This window comes from Bufo gargarizans, chromosome 2 (genome assembly GCF_014858855.1).
Source record: "Bufo gargarizans isolate SCDJY-AF-19 chromosome 2, ASM1485885v1, whole genome shotgun sequence".
Classification (NCBI taxonomy): domain Eukaryota; kingdom Metazoa; phylum Chordata; class Amphibia; order Anura; family Bufonidae; genus Bufo; species Bufo gargarizans.
Window position 1 is genome coordinate 533,109,580 of NC_058081.1, and position 23,879 is coordinate 533,133,458.

Below are 23,879 nucleotides of genomic sequence, written 5' to 3' on the forward strand. Positions count from 1 at the left end.
GTTTGGCGTTTTTCAGGCATATTGACAATACCATGAAGACACACTGAGGTAGATTTAATCAAAACTGGTATTGCAAAAACTGGCTTAGTTGCCCAAAGCAATCAGTCAGATTCCAACTTTCATTTTTCAGAGTTCCATTGTAAAATGAAAGGTGAAATCTGATTGGTTGCTATGGGTAACTAAGTCAGTTTTCCCTTACACCGATTTGATAAATCTCTCAAACTGTGTGCAAAAAAAGGCCACACAAAAAAGAAAAAAAAAAAAAAAAGGCAGGTTGTTGGCGGGTCAGCAATATGGGGGCACCAGCCGTTTGTGCACCGCATCACAGATCCGGAAGGTACCGTGTGGTACGGAGGCAAGGAACCCCAAGGAACACCATGGATTGCGTCCGTGAGTCTTCTGTCCGTGCTTCCGCACCGTATAAAAGTAGTGCATGCACTACTTTTCTGCAGTGCAGACCGTTGGATGCGGACACTATTCAAGTGAATAGACCCTGCACCCACATACGACGGACCTACGGTCGGTGCCCGTACACTGCGGACCCCAATTTGGGGTCCGCAGAACAGTCACTGGCCAGTGACGGCAGCGTGCATGAGACCTTATTCTGACATTTTAAAAATTTTCATATGTGTGAGGACCCTCAAACTCACTTTCTTCATTGTAAACATTACGCAATAGGGGTCATTTATCAAGACCGACATTTGTATGATGATATTCCCTGCTGCGCTGAAGGAAGCATTTCATTTATGATGAGATGCACGTCTCCTCTTAGGCTAAGGCTACACGGCGACACTGGTCGCGCAACCGCTGTCGTGGCCAGGATTGCCGAGTAGCGGTGATCGCATACAAATAAATGGGATTGCTGCAACAGTCGCAAAAAAAAATCCAACCTGGCGATCCCATTCATTTCTATGGGATCACTGCTACTCATGATCCTGTTGGCGACTAGTGTCGCCGTGTAGCCCTAGCCTTAAATTAAGCATATCCTCCAGCAGTCCGAGCGTATAGATTTGAGTCATCATGGCCCCATCCACACCGCTCCTTTTCAGAAAGTGGCAAAGGCGGCGTAGAAATGGCGTGATGTCATTAAAAGAGTCGCCAACCCACGGTTTGCCATCTTTTTACTGGAGTGGAGTAGAGGGATAAAAAATCTCCTCCATTATTCGCTCTTTCCTATGTTCCATCAGTCGGCTCAGGGTATCGGGAACCTGAGTCCACCATGTGATGTTAGAGTTGATGGTATCTTGGTAATCACAAGGTTTGTATTATACGTATGGAGGCTGAAGGAAGGCACTCAGATCAAGGTACTCGGTTAGGCTTTGTTCACATCTGTAGAGCCTCGTTACCAGATTCCCTCAAAAAATGGTGGCAACCTGACAGGCCCTACGGCTTCATCTGGCGCATGTGCAGTGTGCATATGAAGCAGAGGGCCGTACACCTGACTTTACTGTGCACGTGTCGGATGCCACAGGAGGTGGCTCAAGATGACACACTTGGCCTGTGGGACATCAATTAGACCAAAATAAGGACCAGCAAGTGTGACTTGTGGCTCTACCCATGCGACTCCTTTTCCTGCGGTACGCCAAATCTCTCTGATCATCTTTGTGAAGCTGTCACCGTTCTGGATAACAGGTTATTGGTGATTTGGGGCCTAACTCTTCATGACCGGGTCCCTTTAAAGAGGAAAAACACCTACAGGACGCATCACCACCACAGGGGAAAAGAGTGAAAAAACTATACAGAACCGGCTATAACAGGGGTCAGCAACCTTCGGCACTCCAGATGCTGTGAAACTACAACTCCCGGCATGCACACGTACTATGCTGTACTTGTAGTGAATGGAGCATGCTGGGAGTTGTAGTTTCAGAACAGCTGGAGTGCCGGATGCTATAAAATACTCCCACAATGTGACCGGGGCCCAACACTTTTCTGAGACCGATTAGCTGAAATGTCGACGTCTCTCACTCTGTGGGCGCTTCAACTATGGCTGGAGGAATTTGGCCTAATTTTCCACAGAGGGATTAACAGCGACGCATTAATTATAGTTCTGGCAGCAGACTGAGGTAATGTCCCACTGGCAGACAGGGTACAAAAGGCAAATGGCTGATTTGCATTCTGTACAGCTCAGCAAGTTTAGTGGCGTGAGAAGCAGCCCCTTGACAGGCAGACTCCTCCTTTAAGGTGGGCTGTGGTAGGGCTCTCCTCCACCCAAGCCAATCAACCAGAGGACGGTGTTCATAGCTTACTCAGTATCCTGGACTCTGGACCCTATGAGCTGACAGATGCGCACTTCCCTGGAGTCTGGTCACCTGGCAGTGATGGAGAATCATATAGGAAAGGAGCTACAGGCAGAAGGAAGGTAAGTACATTACATAGCACCAGACAGGACGCTCCCTGACTGCTCACGGCTTCTATAGGGAACAGGGCATCCAATATATGTCGGATAATGTGGCCCACCATAAAGACATCTGATGTGAATAGTAACATTATTATAAGCTGTATATGACAGTAGGAAATGCACACCTGCGTGAAATCTAACCATAGTAATTGTCCCTGAGGTGCTGCTTTCCAGTCATTGCAAAACTACAACTCCCAACATAGTGTGACAGTGACATGCAATGAGACATAGGTGGGAAACTAATCATCTATACAGTACAGATACATATCACACCGCATTTCTCCTCAAAGATTATTCCTCTGGGGGCTTCATCATATGATTACTATGTGCATTGTACTCCAGAACTCCCATAGAAATGAATGGAGCGGCTGCGCACAGGCCCGACTGGCCACTCTGTTCCACAGGGAGTGGGGTAGATTTTCACATGAGGCGTATGGACTGCCGTACATGTCTAATTTATGCGGTCATAAATCATGTACATACTTTGTCAGCGCAGGGATGAGTCAAAGACCGGCGTAAAACGATGACCCCCCAACACGTTTCTTTGCTCCGCTAAACTTGCTGGTGTTTGGCCAAACCTGGAGCTTCAACTTAAAGGGGTTATCCAGGAATTTGATATTAATGGCCTATCCTCAGAATAGTTCAATATTAGATCAGCGGGGGTCCGACTCCTGGCACCCCCGCCAATCAGCTGTGGCGCTCCTCACTGCGGCCTCCTCACAGCTCAGCAAGCACAGCGCCATCCATTCTATAGCGGCTGTGCTTGGTATTGCAGCTCAGCCCCAGTCACTTGAATAGGACAGAGCTGCGCCTAGGCCATGTAAATCGATGAAGAAGAGGTCACTGGCCTAGGAGAAGGCCTAAGCGTTTACTGAGCGCTAATTGGTGGGGGTCCCGGGAGTTGGACCCCGACCTATCCTGATAGGTCATCAATATCCAATTCACAGAGAACCCCTTTAAGATCAACTACTAAATACATGTGTTCTGCTCGCTGGTTCAGTGTGTGAATCTGTTCCTGTTTCCAAACAAAGGCAGATAAGAGACTGGATGGAAGGCTGACAACCTGTGATCGGCGCTGCGACCTTGGAAAACAGATGGCTCTGTTCACAGTCCTGTTTGCTGAGCAGGCGACAGGCTCTCCACATTGTCTAATTGTGTCACTGGGCGTCCACAGTGCACCAGTGCTGATCCAATAAATCGGAAATATACATACTATACAAATCCTATCACTAAGGGCTCATGCACACGACAGTATGGCTTTTTCCGTGTTTTGCGGTCCATTTTTTTACGGATCCGTTGTTCCATTTTTTGTTTCAGTTTCCTTTTTGGTTTTCCGTTCCGTTTTTCTGTATGCCATATACAGTAATTACATAGAAATAATTGGGCTGGGCATAACATTTTCAATAGATGGTTCAGCAAAAACGGAACGGATACGGAAGACATACGGATGCATTTTAGTATGTGTTCTGTTTTTTTTGTGGACCCATTGACTTGAATGGAGCCAAGCACCGTGATTTGCGGACAAGAATAGGCCATGTTCTATCTTTACACGGTACGGAAATACTGAAACGGAATGCACACGGAGACACTCCATATTTTTTTGCTTCAGTCTCACAACCATTGTTTGGGTCTGCATTTTTTGCAGCTTGGATGTGGACCCATTTCACTTCATTGCTTCGTTATGTGGCCCCGCAAAAAAAAAAATATATAAAACATGACCTATTGTCCATTTTGCAGACAAGAATAGGCATTTCTATCATGGGTTGTTCCATAAATTATGTAGCGCACATGGTCGGCATCTGTGTTTTGCGGATTTGCATGAGACCTAAGGGTGCATTGACACGACTGTATGTTTTTGCGGATCTGCAAAAAATACGGATAACGTCCGTTTGACGTCCATGTTGCATCAGTTTGTTTGGGGAGGCCCATTGTAACAATGCCTATTCTGCAAAACAGACAAGAATAAGACATGTTCTATCTATTTGCGGGACTGCAGAACAGACACACGGATGCAGACATTGTGTTGTCCACATTTTTTTGCAGCCCTATTCAAATGAATAGGTCCGCATCCGATCCGCAATACAGTTGTATGAATGGGGCCTATCTTCCACTGCCACCAGCCATATCTTCTTTAGCAGATACAGGGAAAGAGCTGCAGCAGAAAGTACATGCCCCTTAAAAAGAACACAGCCTGAAATAAATCTAGCAGAGGAACTGGAGCAATGAAAGGGGGAGCTCTGGTGAGGTACAGGGCTGGGTCTAGCTTTATTAAAAAGAGATTGTCATGTACTACATGATGTCTGATTTATTTATTTATTTTTCATCAATTTTGGAATAACCCCTTTAAATATCCATCCCCTGCATTAAGTACCTCACAGGTAAGGCCCCTTGCAGAGGATTAGGTCCGGATGAGTTTAGTGAAAAATGCGTGATTTCGCAAGCAAGGTCATTCCGTTTTGTATGCGATCGCGTTCTGTTGTTCAGTTTTTATCGTGTGGGTGCAATGCGATTTAATGCGTTTTGCACACGCGTGATAAAAAAACGGAAGGTATACAAACAACATCTCTTAGCAACCATCCATGAAAAACACATTGCATCCGCATTTTCACGCAACGCACAAGTGATGCGTGAAAAAAAACAATGCTCATGTACTCAGACCCATTGAAATGAATGGGTCCGGATTCAGTGCCGGCGCAATGCGTTCGCATCACGCATTGCACCCACGCGGAATACTCGCTCATGTGAAAGGAGCCAAAGAGTCTCTCGCCTGCTACTTCATACTTGTCCTAACAGGAAAGGAATCTTGGAGAAAAATACTTATCCTCCACAACCAATCCCGCACTGGTGTCACAATATACAGAATATACACATAGTAAAAACGTCTTTAGGGTATGGTCACACATGCAGGTTTCTTGCTGCAGTTTTTGAAGCCAGGAGGACACCTGACGTGTGCCTCTAACAGAAGGCTGTAACGTATTGATCGATACGTGGCTCATACATCCCCTCCCCCTCTTTACCAGTCCTGGGCATTCCAAGCTTCTCCCTCATGGAAGATGACCAGCTCGACCTCGGTCCTTATCTTCCACACTTCACAGCAGTTGGTCTGGTGCCCTCACTCAGTCTGCCCTACCACCATCTGCAGCAGACGAAGTGTGTTCACGCTCTGAGACACCACCTTCGGAAATACAGTGAGAAAGGACATGAGGATTTATATCTCCTCTATCCTCCTACCGCAACCCTGGGAATGTGTACAGGTGCATCTCAATAAATTAGAATATCGCCAAAGAGTTAGGCTAGGTCTACACGACGACATTTGTCGCACGACATTTTGTTGCACTAATGTCGCGCGACAATTTTTATAATGGCAGTCTATGGTGTCGCACTGCAACATGCAACATGCTGCGACTGTGATGCAACAGTCGCAGAAAATCCATTTGAGATGGATTTTTCTACGACTGTAGCGTCGCAGCATGTCGCATGTTGCAGTGCGACACCATAGACTGCCATTATAAAAATTGTCGCGCGACAAATGTCGTCGTGTAGACCTAGCCTTAATCTATTTCAGCAATTCATTTCAAAAAGTGAAACTCATATATTCTATAGATTAATAACACACAGAGTGCTCTATTTCAAGCATTTATTTATTTTAATGTTGAGGATTATGGCTTACAGCTAATGAAAACCCAAAAGTCAGAATCTCAGAAAATTTGAAGATTGTGAAAAAGTTCAATATTGTAGACTCATGGGGGGAGATTTATCAAAATGGTGCAGAGGAAAAAATGGCATAGTTATCCATAGCAACCAATCAGAATCCACCTTTCATTTTCTAAAGGAGCTCTGAAAAATGACAGGTGGAATCTGATTCGCTGCAATAGGCAACTAAGCCAGTTCTGCTCTACATCAGTTTTGATTAAATCTACCACATGGTGTCACACTCTAATGAACACAAAACACCTGCAAAGGTTTCCTAAGCCTTTAAATGGTCCCTCAGTCTGGTTCAGGAGGCTACACAATAAGGGGCAAGACTGCTGACTTGACAGTTGTCCAGAAGACAGTCATTGACACCCTTTACACGGATGGTAAGCCACAACAGGTCATTGCTAAAGAAGCTGACTGTTCACAGAGTGATGTATCCAAGCATATTAATGGAACGTTGAGCGGAAGGAAAATGTGTGGTAGAAAAAGTTGTACAAGCAACAGGTATAACCATAGTTCAGTTTTTTGGGCTGAAGATAAAACCGTAGCATGCTGCGGTTTTATCTTTTGCCTGATCAGTCATCCTGAATGGATTGCTCTTCATTCAGAATGCATGGGGATATAACTGATCAGTTCTTCTTCCCAGTGTTCGGGCCCCAGGGTTGCCTTCTCCTCTGCAGTCTGCCTGCCTCAGGAGTTCCTTTATGGGAAGTGACGTCACTGGAGCTCTCAGAAGGGTTTGGCCAGTGACGGGTGCCATACAGACACATCCGTCACCCCCAGGCTATTATGGCCTCCATTACAGGTCTACTTTTGTCTATAGGACACTGCAGGATGGAATAGCGCAGTCTACTACACTATTCCATGCTGGTTTTCTGCAGTATACTGACGTAGGCAGACGGTGGACAAAAGGATACTCTTAAGAAATGTGCTGCATATTCCACGGTCGGTGCACCAGAACCTGAAATTCACTCTGGTCAGGACCCCCCCCCCCCCCCCCATGTTATGCCCATCTTCTGTTGTTCCTGTTAGAACGAAAAACGAAACTGTGATGTAAACCAAGCCTTCGGCCTCATGCACACGGCGGTTTTGGTCCGCATCCGAGCTGCAGTTTTGGCGGCACCATTCACTTCAATGGTGGGGCAGCAAAAGATGCAAACAGCACTCCGTGTGCTGTCCGCATCCGTTGCTCTGTTCCGTGGTCCGCAAAAAAAATATAACCTGTCCTATTCTTGTCTACGTTTTGCGGACAAGAATAGGCAGTTATATTAATTGCTGTCCGTGCCGTTCCGCACGGACGCAATTCGTATTTTGCTGATCCGCGGTTTGCGGACCACAAAACACACAGCGGTCGTGTGCATGAGGCCTTAGGCTACCTGCACATGGGTGCGTGTAGACTTACAGAAATTCAGCATGAATTTCCGTGCAGATAACTGTGCATTTCCACACCAAATCTGTAAATGCTTTGCCACAGGTCTCACCCTCCCACTGAAAAGGGTGAAAGCCGCACTAAAAATCGCACAAAGAATTGACAAGCTGCAGATATCAAAATCCGCACGGCAGGTCAATTACTGCATAGAAGTAAAAAGCAGTGTACATGCGACTTGTCTAATCTTATACACTTTGCTGGTACTGCATCACGCTGCATTTTTTTCCCCAGAAAACAGAAAATCTGTGTAAGCCTGTCACACTTGCGTCGTCGTTTTACCGGTTTTGAGACTTGTCATAGGAGTTCAGTACCGGGAAAAAAAAAAGTTTCCATTTAGTCCTCACGCATTCTAAATGGAAAGAGATACGTTCAGGACGAATCAGGATGTCTTCCGTTCCGTCAGCATTCCGTTTTGTGACCGGACACAAAACTGCTGCAAGCTACGGTCATAAAAATGAAAAAAACGCATCCGTCACTGAAAGCAATGTAAGGCCTCATGCACACAACAGTATTTTTTCACTGTCCGCAAAACGGGGTTCCGTTGTTCCGTGTCCATTTTTTATTAAAGTTTAAAAAAAAAAAAAAAGTTGTTTTGGTGTCTGCCTGGCCGCGCGGAGCCACACGGATCCGTCCTGACATAGAATGCAAGTCAATGGGAACGGATCCGTTTGACGTTGACACAATATAGTGCAATTGCAAACGGATCCGTCCCCCATTGACTTTCAATGTAAAGTCAGGGTATATTTTAACTTGAAGCGTCCCCATCACTATGGGAACGCCTCTGTGTCGATGTGAAAACTCAGATCTGAAAAGCTGTTATGCAGACGGATCTGCGGATCCATCTGTGCGAAAATAGCCTACGGACCCGGGTGACAATCTTGTGTGCCTCCGTGTTTTTTCACGGACCCTTTGACTTGAATGGGTCCGCGAACCGTTGTCCGTCAAAAAAAATAGGACAGGTCCTATTTTTTTGACGGACAGGAAACACGGATCACGGACGACAAACGTTGCATTTTCCGAGTTTTCAACGGACCCATTGAAAGTCAATGGGTCCGCAGAAAATCACGGAAAACGGAACAACGGACACACACAACGGTCGTGTGCATGAGGCCTTAGTCAATGGTGACAGATCCGTTTTTTTTCCCTTTTTGATTTCACACAACCACATCTTAACGGAATGGATGCATCCTGATGTGCAAAATCCAAACGGATCCGTTTAATTCCGGTATTGAGATCCTCTGCCGGATGTCAATAACCGGAAATAACAACGCAATTGTGAAAGTAGCCTAACCTACAATGTCAGCAGTTAGCCTTAAAGGGGACTGGGCACGTTCTCACAACAGTGCAACTAGCTGCATACCATACCCATCGTCACTGACGTATGTGCTGTTCGGCCACTATCCGTCCCATTAGCTTCAGCACTTGATAGCGGTGAACTTTCAGTTGGGCGTTCCCCAACATCAATGAATGCCACCTCAGCCATTGACAATTCACTGCTATTGGGCATCGACATTACCAGCACTCATGGCAGCCGAACAGGGGAGGCCTGGAGAGAAAGAAAGACGGCACAGCCGTCACTGAGGATTACAGGGAAATCCAGCAAGGAACCTTGCAGGTCCATCATGTTCATACACCGTGGTTGGAACTCAGTTTTGCAGTGATATATTGATAGAACACACTTCCATAACTTCTATGGGAGAATATAGGTTTGGTTTAAGGCAACATGATAAAGAATGGTGATCTAGAAATGTAGACTGTGTATAAAAAAAAAAAATAAAAATAAAAAAATAAAGATTTTACCAATTTGATGACATTATTTATTCAGGACCTTGCAAATACAGATAGGAAGTATTGTATGTCAATGTGAACAAGACCTGAGTGTAGTTAGACTAGAGCAGTGATGGGCAAACTGCGCCTCCAGCTGTTGTAACACTACAAATCCCATCATGCCCTGCTGTAGGCAGACTGGGCGTTGTAGTTTTACAACAGCTGGAGTGCCGCAGTTTGCCGATCCCTGGACTAGAGGAACACTGGTTGGTAACAATGCTTCCCTCTAGTGTTCAGCTCTGTAATTACATATGCAGTTAACACCACAAGAGGGCGCTCTGCACTTGTAGATTATGTGAATTGCTGAATTAGCCATAAGTTTCAGTGCTCCCATAAACTTCAATGAAGATAGCTGCACACGTGCATGGTCATCTGTACTGTATGAAGACTCAGTCACATGTCAGTGATCTCCATCAGTAATTGTGAGCCAAAACCAGGACTGGAGCCTCCAAAGACATAAGGTATAAGGCCTCATGCACACGACCGTTGTTGTTTTGCGGTCCGTTTTTCACTGATCCATTGTTCCGTATGGGAGTTTTTTTTTTCTGATTTAAGGCCTCTTCCGTTCCGTTATTGAACAAAACATATCCGTATGGTTTCTGTATTTGATCAGTTTTTTGCGGATCGTATACAGAAACTGTAACTTATTAAATCACCAAACACATGAGCAATATGGGCTGGGCACAGCATTTCTACAGTATGGATCCGCAAAATACGGATGATAAATGCGGACCCATGGACTTAAATGAGGCCTCGGACCGTGATTGGCGGACAATAATAGGACATGCACTACTTTTTTGCGGAACGGCCATGCGGACAAGCGGAAACGGAATGCACGCGGAGTAACTTCTGTATTTTCTACATCCCCATTGAAGTGAATGGTTCCGCATACGGTCCGCAAAAAAACCAGAACGGAAGCGGAAAGAAAATACGTTCGTGGGCATGAGCCCTAAGGGAAAGATCTGCACCTGTTCTGTCTTTAGAGACACACCTGGTTTTGGCTCTCAATCACTGATGGAAATGACTGACCAAACGCTGACAACGAATGAGGCATTATACCGTACATATAAAACTTAAAGGGAAAAAGGAAGGACTTAAAGGGGTATTCCGGTAGGTACAAGTTATCCCCTATCCACAGGATTGGGGATAACTATCAGATCGGTGGTGGTCCTACCGCTGGGGCCCCACTGATCAGGAGAACTGGGGGCCCCGTACCCCCTGCAGGCCCCTTGCTGCTCCCCTAAAATGACAGGCCTGTGTAATAAGACCAGCGCAAATGAGCGCCACTGGATGGATTATCATCCATCGGCACTCGTAATCTCCAGTCAATCACATGACCTCCTCGTCTAGAGGCTCTGATGCTATACCCGCATAGATATTATCATATGACCGCAAGAATCTGATGTCAACAGGGTGACGTCACCACAGATATATTGTTTATGTTTAACCATGGCAATAAAAAAATAATTAAAAATATAAGGGAAGCTGGGACACAGAAATCACTTCCAGGGGTTCTCTCATGTTTTTTTTATTTATTTTTTCTGCAGAAACAGAAAATGAAGCCTCTGAAGACAGCAATCTGGATCTGCAGAAATGGCAATGCAAGGCTTCCTTAGAAGCATGTAACAGAAATCAGCTCGAGCCAAGGCTATTTTCATAACGCTGTGGAACCTTTATAATTGGGGGAAAAAAGTGAGTACACGAGTGTAAACAAAAAAATAAAAAAAATTACCTACATCAATGCAAAGGTAATGCAGCAACAGCTAGTTATCCCTAGCCACAGGATAGGAGAAAACTATAAGCCCTCTTTCCCACAAACGTATGCGTTCCGTGGCCATATTGCAGGCCGCATACAGAGGTTCCGCAATACACGGAGCATCAGCCGTGTGCATTCCGCATCACGGATGAGGACCCATTCACTAGAATGGGTACGCAAATCCGGAGATGCGGTGCAGAATGGAACCCGGGAACAGAACCCCACAGAAGCACTACGGAGTGCTTCCGTGTGGTTCCGCTCCGCAAAATAAAAAATAGAACTTGCTCTTTTTGCGGAACAGACGGATGGCGGTCCCAATGCACGGAACGGAATGAATACGTTCGTGTGCAAGAGGCCTGAGAATAGTGAGGGTCTTACCGTCCCGTACTCCTTCAGCCAGCCTGAAATGAACGGAGCGGCCAGTCGCACGGCAGCTCCATTCATTTCTATGGGAATGCTGGATATAGTGGAGCACTGTACTAGGCCATTTACGGAACTCCCATAGAAATTAATGAAGCGATCACACGTATGTGCGAGCGGTCGTTCTGTTCACTTCAAGGGGGTTGCAGGGGGTACAGGGCCCCTGTTCTCATGATCGGTGCGAGTTCCAGTGATAGGACCCCCACTGATCTAATATCCTATCCTGTACACCCTTTAAGGACACAGTGATTAAGCAGGTGTGCAGGGGCGAGAAACCCTCCCAGGCCCCCACAAGTCTAGCTTGTGGGCCATACCGTACTCAGGGACTGCCCTGAGTGCACAGCAGATCAGACCCGTTGCATGAATTCAGTGTCTGAGTGGTCCGATATTACTGTGACGATTATGTTACCGCTTATGCCAGTGGACATCAACTACCAGCACATGACTACCAAGAATGTAGGGATGGGTGGTTTTGCCCATTTTTTTTCTCTTTATTTTCTAGTTTTACACATGCTATCCAAGATGGCCATGCTGCGTCTCAGACTACCTCAAGCACACTGTGCTTCCTGAAAACACTGATGCCGGCGCATATGTGCCGCGGTCAGCGCTGACCATGGCACGCGCAATGTCTGTGGAGGGAGCTGCCATTGGTGGCCCGCAATGCTCTGACCTGATAACTGGGACGGCAGCCTGATGCCTTCTTTAGGCATATTAGGTATCGCTGTGTCCATATCAACCTGCTCTATAAAAATATCACATGATCCACCCAGTCAGGTGAACGCCGTAAAAACTATGCCAAAACAGCCATTTTCTTTCACCTTTCCTTACAAAAAGTGTAATACCAAGTGATCAAAAAGTCTTATGTACTCCGAAATGATACCAATGAAAACTTCACCTCATCCTGCAAAAAATGAACTCCCACATAAGACAATCACTCAAAAAATAAAAACCAATGGCACCCGTAAACCAATCCATCAAAATCTGCTTCAAAAGCAGAGTCCTGCCATGTGTCCCCACAGCAGTTTACCACTACACATGGGGTGTTGACGTATTCTGGGGAAAATGGGTAACAAATTATGGGGTGCTTTTTCTCCTTTTACCCCTTGTGAAAATGAAAAATTTAGGGCTAAAGCAACATTTTATTGGAAGAAATGAAACTTTTCATTTTCACAGCCAAGTGTTTCCAAATTCTGTAAACCGCTTAGGGGGTCAAAGTGCTCAGTACCCCTTTAATATATTCTTTAAGGGGTGTAGTTTCCAAAATGGTCACTTTTTTAGGGTTTCTACTGTAGGGGTACGTCAGGGTCTCTTCAAATACAAAATGGTGCCTAAAAACCATTCTAGCAAAATCTGCCTCCAAAATCCATATGACACTCCTTTCCTTCTGACCACTACCAAGTGCCCATAGAGCAGTTTACCACCACAGATGGGGTATTTCTGTAAACTGCAGAATCAGAGTGATGTACAGTGGATATAAAAAGTCTATAAACTTGTCAGGTTTCTGTAAAAAAAAGGGGACAAAGATAAAACTTTTTCCACCTTTAATGTGACCTTTAAACTGTACAACTCAATTGAAAAACAAACTGAAATCTTTTAGGAAGAGGGAAGAAAACATATAAAAATAAAATAATATGATTGCATAAGTGTGCACACCCTTAAAACTAATACTTTGTTGAATCATCTTTTGATTTTATTACAGCACTCAGTCTTTTTGGGTACGAGTCTATCAGCATGGCACATTTTGACTTTGCAAGATTTGCCCACTCTTCTTTTCAAAACCACTCCAAATCAGTCAGATTGCGAGGGCATCTCCTGTGCACAACCCTCTTCAGATCACCCCACAGATCGGATTCAGGTCTGGGCTCTGGCTGGGCCATTCCAAAACTGTTATCTTCTTCTGGTGAAGCCATTCCTTTGTTTATTTGGATGTATGCTTTGGGTCGTTGTCACGCTGAAAGATGAAGTTCCTCTTCATGTTCAGCTTTCTAGCAGAAGCCTGAAGGTTTTGTGCCAATATTGACTGGTATTTGGAACTGTTCATAATTCCCTCTAGCTTAAAGGGGTTGTCCAAGTTATATCCGACACCCAGCACCCCCTCCGATCAGCTGTTTGAAGAGGAGACTCGCACGGTGTCAGCGCTGCCTCCTCTTCACTGTTTACCTTCTAGCCGTTGCATCTGCAGTGGTGAGCAGGTGTAGATACACCCAAGCCTTCCTATTGAAATGAATGGGACGGCTTGGGTGTAATTACACCTGCTCACCACTGCAGATGCAACGGCTAGAAGGTAAACAGTGAAGAGGAGGCATCGCTGACACCGTGCCAGTCTCCTCTTCAAACAGCTGATTGGAGGGAGTGCTGGGTGTCTGACCCCCGCCGATCTGATATTGATTACCTATCCTGAGGATAGGTCATCAATAAATATAACTTGGACGACCCCTTTAACTAAGGCCCCAGTTCCAGCTGAAGAAAAACAGCCCCTTGGCATGATGCTGCCACCACCATGCTTTACTGTGGGTATGGTGTTCTTTTGGTGATGTGCAGTGTTGTTTTGGAGCCAAACATATCTTTTGGAATTATGGCCAAAAAGTTCAACCTTGGTTTCATCAGACCATAACACCTTTTCCCACATGCTTTTGGGAGACTTCAGATGTGTTTTTGCAAAATGTAGCCCGGCTTGGATGTTTTTCTTCATAAGAAAAGGCTTTCGTCTTGCCACTCTACCCCATACCCTAGACATATGAAGAATACGGGAGATTGTTGTCACATGTACCACACAGCCAGTACTTGCCAGATATTCCTGTAGCTCCTTTAAAGGGAACCTGTCACCGGGATTTTGTGTATAGAGCTGAGGACATGGGTTGCTAGATGGCCGCTAGCACATCCGCAATACCCAGTCCCCATAGCTCTGTGTGCCTTTATTATGTAAAAAAACCGATTTGATCCATATGCAAACTAACCTGAGATAAGTCCTGTCTCTGACTCATCTCAGTGACAGGACTTCTCAGGTTAATTTGCATATGTATCAAATCGTTTTTTTTTTACACAATAAAAGCACACAGAGCTATGGGGACTGGGTATTGCGGATGTGCTAGCGGCCATCTAGCAGCCCATGTCCTGAGCTCTATACACAAAATCCCGGTGACAGGTTCCCTTTAATGTTGCTGTAGGCCTCTTGGTAGCCTCCCAGACCAGTTTTCTTCTCGTCTTTTAATCAATTTTGGAGGGACGTCCAGTTCTTGGTAATGTCACTGTTGTGCCATATTTTCTCCACTTGATGATGACTGTCTTCACTGTGTTCCATGGTATATCTAATGCCTTGGAAATTATTTTGTACCCTTCTCCTGACTGATGCCTTTTAACAATGAGATCCCTCTGATGCTTTGGAAGCTCTCTGTGGACCATGGCTTTTGCTGTGGGATGTGACTAAGAACATTTCAGGAAAGACCAACTAGAGCAGCTGAACTTTATTTGGGGTTAATCAGATGCACTTTAAATGATGGCAGGTGTATGCTGACTCCAATTTAACATGATTTTGAATGTGATTGCTTAATTCTGAACACAGCTACATCCCCAGTTATAAGAGGGTGTCTTTCCTTCACCTAAAATATTTCAGTTGGTTCTTTAATTGAGTTTATAGGTCACATTAAAAGTGGAAAAGCTTTAACTGCCCATATCTCTGGTTTATTTGAAAGCTGACATTCCAAGTTTTCCAGAATGACAATACCAGAATAACAGCAATATCTTCAGTACATGGGAAGATATCACTGATAGAAATCGGGATGCAGTTAATGCAGCTGAAAATAAAAGTATAAGCAGGTTTGACCCACGATTATTCCAGACTCGATTTCTAACAGTGATATCCCTTTCAAACAAGACCAGTCGCATGTTTCTAGCTGCTACTATTTAGAAGATGGCAGCAGCTAAAGCAGCCCTTCCCCCTCCACTGACTGCCCGAGCCCAGCTGAGGCAGAACAGTTAACTGCTTTTCCCACTGCCCGAGCTGGACTCGGGCAAAACAGTTAGGTGGTTAAAGGGGAATTCCGGTTATAACAAGTTATCCCCTAAAGGATATGGGATAACTATCAGATCAGTGAGGGTCCTACCACTGGGACCCCCACCTAGAATAGGGGCCCTATACTCTGTGGGAGCGTTGGAGATAGCTGAGTACAGCGCGTGTCTATCTACGGCACTCCCACAGAAAAGAATGGAGCGGTGGTGCATTTCCAACCAGCTACTCCGTCCATTTCAGGGGGACTCCACACAGTGTACATTGCCTCCATTCTAGTGATTGGTGGAGGTCCAAGTGGTGGGAGCTCCGCCAATCTGTTATCCCCTGTGGATAAGGGATAACTTGTTATAACCCCTTCAGGCTGGCCTCATTGATTTACACAGCAGACCATCTGGTGTTTGTGGGGTCTATCCCCAGACAGCCGATGTCCAGACAGACAAGGGTTGAACAAGTTGGATTTCAACATGTCCATTCCTTTTGTTCTCAGGGAGATAAGTCTCCTCCAGAGATGACTGGCAATGGCTAAGGCCACTTTCACATTGACAGGCCTCGTTCACATTTCTGTGTCTGTTTGATATCTGTGAAGGATAAGTGTTTGGTTTGTGTGTCATCTGTATTTCACGGACACTGCTCAGCACGCTAAAAATTAAAGTAGCACTCGCATAAGAAATTATATATATATATATATATATATATATATATATATATAATCTGTAGTGAATGTAATCTTAACAGTGACTGCATTTGAGAATTATCCCCTCCCTTCTAATCCAGAGCTGTGTCATGTGACCAACACTCTGACTTTCCAACTAGCACAGCTTCTAATGTGTGGACAGAAAGTCAGCTTCTCTATGTATTCCTATCGGAGCCTCAATGTCAGTCTCATAGGAATGAGCAGAGAAGTAACTGACTTCCTGTCAGCTGGAGATCAGAGTGTTGGTCACATGACACAGCTGAGGATCAGATGGGAGGTTATAACTCCCAAATACAGTCAGGGGAGAAGATTACATCATGTACCTTTCTAGCAGGTCAGGGAATAATATTTTTTGTGGGAGTGCTACTTTAATTTCCAGAGCATCTCCTACTAGGGATCGACCGATATAGATTTTTTAGGACCGATACCGATAATTTATACCGATATTCTGTGAATTTTCTTTTTTTTTTTTTCAAAAATGTCCTACACAAATCTGCTGAAAATGAATATGTTTATTGTAAATCTTTCTTTTTCATTTAAAATTAATATTTTGGTGGGGGGGTTTTTTGGTACACTATTAGCCCCCTTAGGGACTAGAACCCTTGTCCTATTCACCCTGATAGATCTCTATCAGGGTGAATAGGACTTCACACTCTCCCTGCAGCTCTGTGCTTTGTGCACACAGCAGCATGGAGCTTACCATGGCAGCCAGGGCTATAATAGCGTCCTGGCTGCCATGGTAACCGATCGGAGCCCCAGGCTTCCACTGCTGGGCTCCGATCAGAACTTCCACTGAGGAGGAGGGAAGAGGGGACCCTGTGGCCACTGCCACCAATGATTAATACTGGGGTTGGGAGGGGGTGCACTGCGCCACCAATGAAGATACCTCTCTCATTCATTCATATACAGGAGGCGGGAGCTGGCTTCAGAATCACATAGACGGCTCCTGACCTCCATGAGCGTTAGCTGCGATCCGCGGCACCTGAAGGGTTAACTACCGCAGATCGCAGCTACTTGTCATGGAGGTCGGGAGCCGGCAATGTGAATCTGCAGCCAGCTCCCGCCTCTTGTATATGAATGAATGAGAGAGGTACCTTCATTGGTGGTATAATCAATCCCCAAGAGAGAGGTTGGTATGCAGCCACGGATGCAGGTCTCCTCAGATGAGCGTGCCTGGGCCCTCACGGAGAATTAATACATGGTGAAAGGAAGAAACATCCCTCGGCGCAAAGAACCAACCAGGTGCAGATGAAGAATCTTCAAAATGTTTATTGCAAAATCACTACGCGTTTCGGGGGACCACTTCCCCTTCTTCAGGTGAATAATGTTGCATAAGAAACTTACCAAACAAGCTGGATATCTGCACCTGGTTGGTTCTTTGCGCCGAGGGATGTTTCTTCCTTTCACCATCCGTTTTGTGGTAGTGATTTTTCACGAACCTATAGACTTCAATGAGTGCATTTGATCCACATCACGGACCAACGTAGTGTATGCCTCTGATTTATTTTTTTTATTTCACTGACCCACAGTCAGTAATCTTTCCCTTATACCTTATCTCTGTGTAGGTTCTGCTTCTGGCTCACAATCACTGATCAAACACTGACTGTGTGAATAAGGAGGATTCATGCACACGACCGTTGTGTGTTTTGCGTTCAGCAAATTGCGGATCCGCAAAACACGGATGGCGTCTGTGTGTGTTCCGCAATTTGCCACTAATATAACTGCCTATTCTAGTCCGCAAAAACGGACAAGAATAGGACAGGTTATATTTTTTTTTTTTGCGGACCATGGAACGGAGCAACGGATGCGGACAGCACACGGAATGCTGTCCACATCTTTTCCAGCCCCACTGGAGTGAATGAGTCTGCATCCAAGCCGCAAAAACTGCGGCTCGGATGCGGACCAAAACAATGTTCGTGTGTGAGGCCTAAGGCTTAAAGGGGTTCTGCACTTTGTTTTAACTGATGATCTATACCAGGCATGTCCAAACTGCGGCCCTCCAGCTGTTCCAAAACTACAACTCCTAGCATGCCTGGATATCTTACAGCTATTAGAGCATGCTGGGAGTTGTAGTTTTGCAACAGCTGGAGGGCCGCAGTTTGGACATGCCTGGTCTATACTCTGGATAGATCATCAGCTTCTGATCGGTGGGGGTCCGACACCTGGGACCCCCGCTGATCAGCTTTTTGAGAAGGCAGCAGCCGGCCCACTGACGTCACGACTAGTATCACTGGCCTGGGCGCAGTTAAGCTCTGTTCACTTGAATGGAGCTTAGCCCTGCCCAGGCCAGTGATACTAGTTTTGACGTCACTAGGCAAGCGGTAAACAGTGAGAAGGCCGCAACACTCCTGGAGTGCCGCTGCCTTCTCAAACAGCTGATCAGCGGGGGTCCCAGGTGTCGGACCCCCACCGATCAGAAGCTGATGATCTATCCAGAGGATAGATCATCAGTTAAAACAAAGTGCAGAACCCCTTTAATTCACCTGTCTCTACTGAAAGCGGAGTCATAGCTTGCAGCCAAACAGGAATTCAGCCAACAGTTATTTAATATGTAATTAGGCAGTTTATTATAATTCAGCTAGAGCCATACCACACAGAAGGAACAACCCCAGCTACCAGCGGGCTCATGTGTATGCAGCAGGATGAGTCAGAAAATGGGTAGTAATTACTGCTTGTATCACATGTACCATATATATAGCAGCTCCCGGTGGTATGCCTCAGCTAAAGGGTGACCTTCAGGAAGTCCTCGAAAGCAGTGTTCAGTTTTACAGCCAGCGACCTATGACAACCATAGGCAGAGCAGTCACGAGAACACACTGGAATGTCCCATCAGAGATGTCCTTACAGGAGAAGTGACAACTCAATGGGGGAGATTTAGCCAAACCGGTGTAACAGAAAACCCATAGCAACCAATCAGATTCCACCTTACAGAGCCGCTCTGGAAAATGTAAGGTGGAATCTGATTGGTTTAGTTGCCCATAGCAACCAGTTTTCCTTTACACCAGTTTTGATAAATCTTGCCCGATGTAAGTCACCTGTATAATAAGGCTGTGCTTACAGGAAATCCGTGTATATTCACACATAGCAGATCTTCCATTCATTGGTATGGGGCTTGCAGAAATAACTTTGTTCAAAAGCAGTGAACGGATTTTCTGGAACAAACTGGGGGAGAATTGATCAAACTGGTGTAAAGTAGAACTGGCTTAGTTGCCCATAGCAACCAATCAGATTCCTCCTTTCATTTTCCAAAAGAGGTAAGAAAAATGAAAGGTGGAATCTGATTGGTTGCTTTGGGAAACTAAGCCAGTTCTACTATACACCATTGTGTGAACGCATTAATCCACTGTCAGCCGACTACAGGTGAAACTCGAAAAATTAGAATTTATTTCAGTAATGAAACTTAAAATTAGAATTCAAGTGAATGGGACCCGCTGTTTGTGGGCAGCAACACCTCCACAGCTGGGCAATGGCCGTGTGCATGAGGCCTAATTCAAAGCGTGCCAGATCTGTTTTTTTCTATAGCGAATTTTTTTTTTAGCCGGCACCACTGACTTACATTCATTTTCATTCCAGATCCGGTTTGTTCCAGTCAAAAAAAACTGAACAAACTGGAACGGAATGCATCCTGATCTGGTTTGTTCTGTTTTATCCCCATTCACAATGAAGGGGAAAAAACTGAAGGTTTTGTGATCCTCTGCCGGATCTCCAAACCAAAATGCTAAACGCAGATGTGAAAGTGGCCTAGGTTGGCACCTGGCAGGGTACAGGTTCTTAGAAGCCCGCATTCAGTCCACCAAGACTCTCATATTCTGAGGAATTTTATGCCATTGTGACCTAAATTTTGTCAGCAGTCCTGGCACATTGATCTTTCTTTACGCCAGTTTTCTGACATAGATTAGGCGCATCCCCAAACCAGACATGCTGGATTTTGTGTTGCCATTTGCATGGCATGCGTGGCTTTTACTCCATATAAGTCCCGAACGTCCACACAACTTGCCTGTAAAATAGACGCTCACATTTTTTGTGTTGTGCGACTTTTCTGCGCCGTGAAGCCCTACCCTATATCTTCCCCTGAGAATGTTTGAAAAGTTGGAAAAATGGACTATTATGCACACAAACATATTTTTTTTCCGTTCCATTTTTTATAGGTCCGTATGCGGAACCATTCATTTCAATGGGGCTTGAAAAAAATATATAAAAAAAATGACATTCCGTGTCCATGTGTCCGTTCCGCAAGAAAAATAATCAGATGTCCTGTTCTTGTCCATTTTGCGGACAAGGACAGGCATTGTTACACTGGATCCACAAAAAATAAAAATAAAAAAAAAATGATGCAACATGGATGTCATCCGTTTTTTTTGCGGATCCATGTTTTGCAGACTGCAAAATACATACAGTCGTGTGCTTCAGCCCTAAGGGTCGGTTCACACCTCTGTTTTGGCTCACGCACACAAACATTTTTTTTCCTGTATTCATTCCGTTATTTTTGTGGCCCGTATGCGGTACCATTCACTTCAATGAGGCTGCAAAAAAAGGAAGTGACTCAGTGTGCACTCCGTGTCCGTATGTACGCATGACCGTTGCGCAACAAAAATAGAACATGTCCTTTTACTGTTCGCATTACGGACAAGGATAAAACTGTTCTATTAGGGGCCAGTCCTTCCATTCCGCAAAATGTGGAATGCACACGGATGTCATCCGTATTTTGTGGATCCACACTTTGCAGAATGCAAAACAACGGTCGTCTGCAATAAGCCCTTTAACTGATCCTGCAGAAGAGAACCGGATTCGGCCTAGCTGGATACCGCCATTCACTGCTGGACCCCATTGACCATGATGGGATCCAGGCAGTTTCCGGACTGTTGCATGTAGCGGTGTTTGTCCGGCCAAAACCAGGCCCAGATCTTATTATAGTCAATAGGGTCAGGCGGTTAAACCGTGGTGTGAACCTACCCCAAAATGGAAGGGTAAAAAGTGGACTTATGCTACTTTCACACTAGCGGCACAGACCTCCGGCAGGCTGTTCCATCGGGTGAACAGCCTGTCGGATCCGTCCTGCCGCTAGTGACCGTGTGCCCCCAGACTGCGGCTCCGTCCCCATTGGCTATAATGCGGGCGGGGGCGGAGTTCAGGCGAGGCATAGCAGCACACGGCGAGAGGCTGCCAGAATAAAACTACGTCATGTCCGACATTTATTCCGGCAGCCTCTCGCCGTGCGCTGCTATGCCTCGCCGGAACTCCGCACCCATTATAGCCAATGGGGACGGAGCCGCAGTCCGGGGGCACACGGTCACTAGCGGCAGGACGGATCCGAAAGGCTGTTCACCCAAGGGAACAGCCTGCCGGAGGTCCATGCCGCTAGTGTGAAAGTAGCCTTAAAGGGGTTATCCAACACTAACAAATGCCCCTCACACTAATTCTACTCATCTGGCTTCCCGCACCGCCACAGCTGCTTATCCGATGTTGGGGGCAGCCAATGGCAGGTGGGGACGGGGACCAGAATAGGATGTGATCTATTTTTGGGCGGATGCAGACAGCACACACTGTACTGTCGGCATCTTTTGCAGCCCCATTGAAGTGAATGGATCCACATCCAACCTGCAAAAGATGCAAATTGGATGCAGACAAAAACCATGCCTGTGTGCATGAGCCCCTATGCTGTATCTGTATGAGCACCATGTACCAACCCAATGCACAGAAAGTGGACATAGGATGACCAGCATGGAGACCTGGGAATGCCAGAACACAGGCTTCTGTGAACTTGGGGACCAGACCTGTGGTGGGGGAGGGGCGGTTCTTGTGTAGTCACCACCTAATCCTACAGCTTCATGGTCACCTCTGGGTATCAGCCAGGGAATCAGCAATGGAGGTGACATTTTCTATGAGAGCAGATCGGATGTGGCGAGTGCTATGTACCGGGCGCCGTGTACTTGTATGGACTGCACCCGGGCAGACCCCCTCCTTCCTGTGCACCGGATCATCCTCCCCGGGATCCCTGGCATCCGGTGCCCTCCGTGCACTCACCTTCGCTCCGGATAGAGCTGCCCCGGCTGCCATGTCCGTGAGTGCCGCCTGCGGGATCCGTGTTCTGCCGCTCGGAAGATTTCTACCCGCCGCCTGTCCGATCCCCAGGAGACTGGAGAGAAAGAGGCGGGCGGAGCCAGAGCCAGCCACACATGTCTACGGAGTGCTGCACTACACCCCACTCACCCTGTGCTGGAATATAACCCCTGTGCTGCACTACACCCCACTCACCCTGTGCTGGAATATAACCCCTGTGCTGTACTACACCCCACTCACCCTGTGCTGGAATATAACCCCTGTGCTGCACTACACCCCACTCACCCTGTGCTGGAATATAACCCCTGTGCTGCACTACACCCCACTCACCCTGTGCTGGAATATAACCCCTGTGCTGCACTACACCCCACTCACCCTGTGCTGGAATATAACCCCTGTGCTGCACTACACCCCACTCACCCTGTGCTGTAATATAACCCCTGTGCTGCACTACACCCCACTCACCCTGTGCTGTAATATAACCCCTGTGCTGCACTACACCCCACTCACCCTGTGCTGGAATATAACCCCTGTGCTGCACTACACCCCACTCACCCTGTGCTGGAATATAACCCCTGTGCTGCACTACACCCCACTCAGCCTGTGCTGGAATATAACCCCTGTGCTGCACTACACCCCACTCACCCTGTGCTGGAATATAACCCCTGTGCTGCACTACACCCCACTCACCCTGTGCTGGAATATAACCCCTGTGCTGCACTACACCCCACTCACCCTGTGCTGGAATATAACCCCTGTGCTGCACTACACCCCACTCACCCTGTGCTGTAATATAACCCCTGTGCTGCACTACACCCCACTCACCCTGTGCTGTAATATAACCCCTGTGCTGCACTACACCCCACTCACCCTGTGCTGGAATATAACCCCTGTGCTGCACTACACCCCACTCACCCTGTGCTGGAATATAACCCCTGTGCTGCACTACACCCCACTCACCCTGTGCTGGAATATAACCCCTGTGCTGCACTACACCCCACTCACCCTGTGCTGTAATATAACCCCTGGGCTGCACTACACCCCACTCACCCTGTGCTGGAATATAACCCCTGTGCTGTACTACACCCCACTCACCCTGTGCTGGAATATAACCCCTGTGCTGCACTACACCCCACTCACCCTGTGCTGGAATATAACCCCTGTGCTGCACTACACCCCACTCACCCTGTGCTGGAATATAACCCCTGTGCTGCACTACACCCCACTCACCCTGTGCTGGAATATAACCCCTGTGCTGCACTACACCCCACTCACCCTGTGCTGGAATATAACCCCTGTGCTGCACTACACCCCACTCACCCTGTGCTGGAATATAACCCCTGTGCTGCACTACACCCCACTCACCCTGTGCTGGAATATAACCCCTGTGCTGCACTACACCCCACTCACCCTGTGCTGGAATATAACCCCTGTGCTGCACTACACCCCACTCACCCTGTGCTGGAATATAACCCCTGTGCTGCACTACACCCCACTCACCCTGTGCTGGAATATAACCCCTGTGCTGCACTACACCCCACTCACCCTGTGCTGGAATATAACCCTGTGCTGCACTACACCCCACTCACC

General features: G+C 46.6%; 1 protein-coding gene across 1 annotated transcript in view; it reads right to left on the reverse strand.

Annotated features, from left to right (window-relative positions):
• The window catches only part of LOC122928554 (branched-chain-amino-acid aminotransferase, cytosolic-like), a 37,537-nt gene extending 15,052 nt beyond the window's left edge, over positions 1 to 22,485 (reverse strand). The window contains exon 1 of the mRNA XM_044281512.1: positions 22,254 to 22,485. Coding sequence (XP_044137447.1) covers positions 22,254 to 22,286 — 33 coding nt within the window. The 5' untranslated portion in view covers positions 22,287 to 22,485. The remainder of the gene's footprint in view (positions 1 to 22,253) is intronic.
• Positions 22,486 to 23,879: the final 1,394 nt, after the last annotated feature.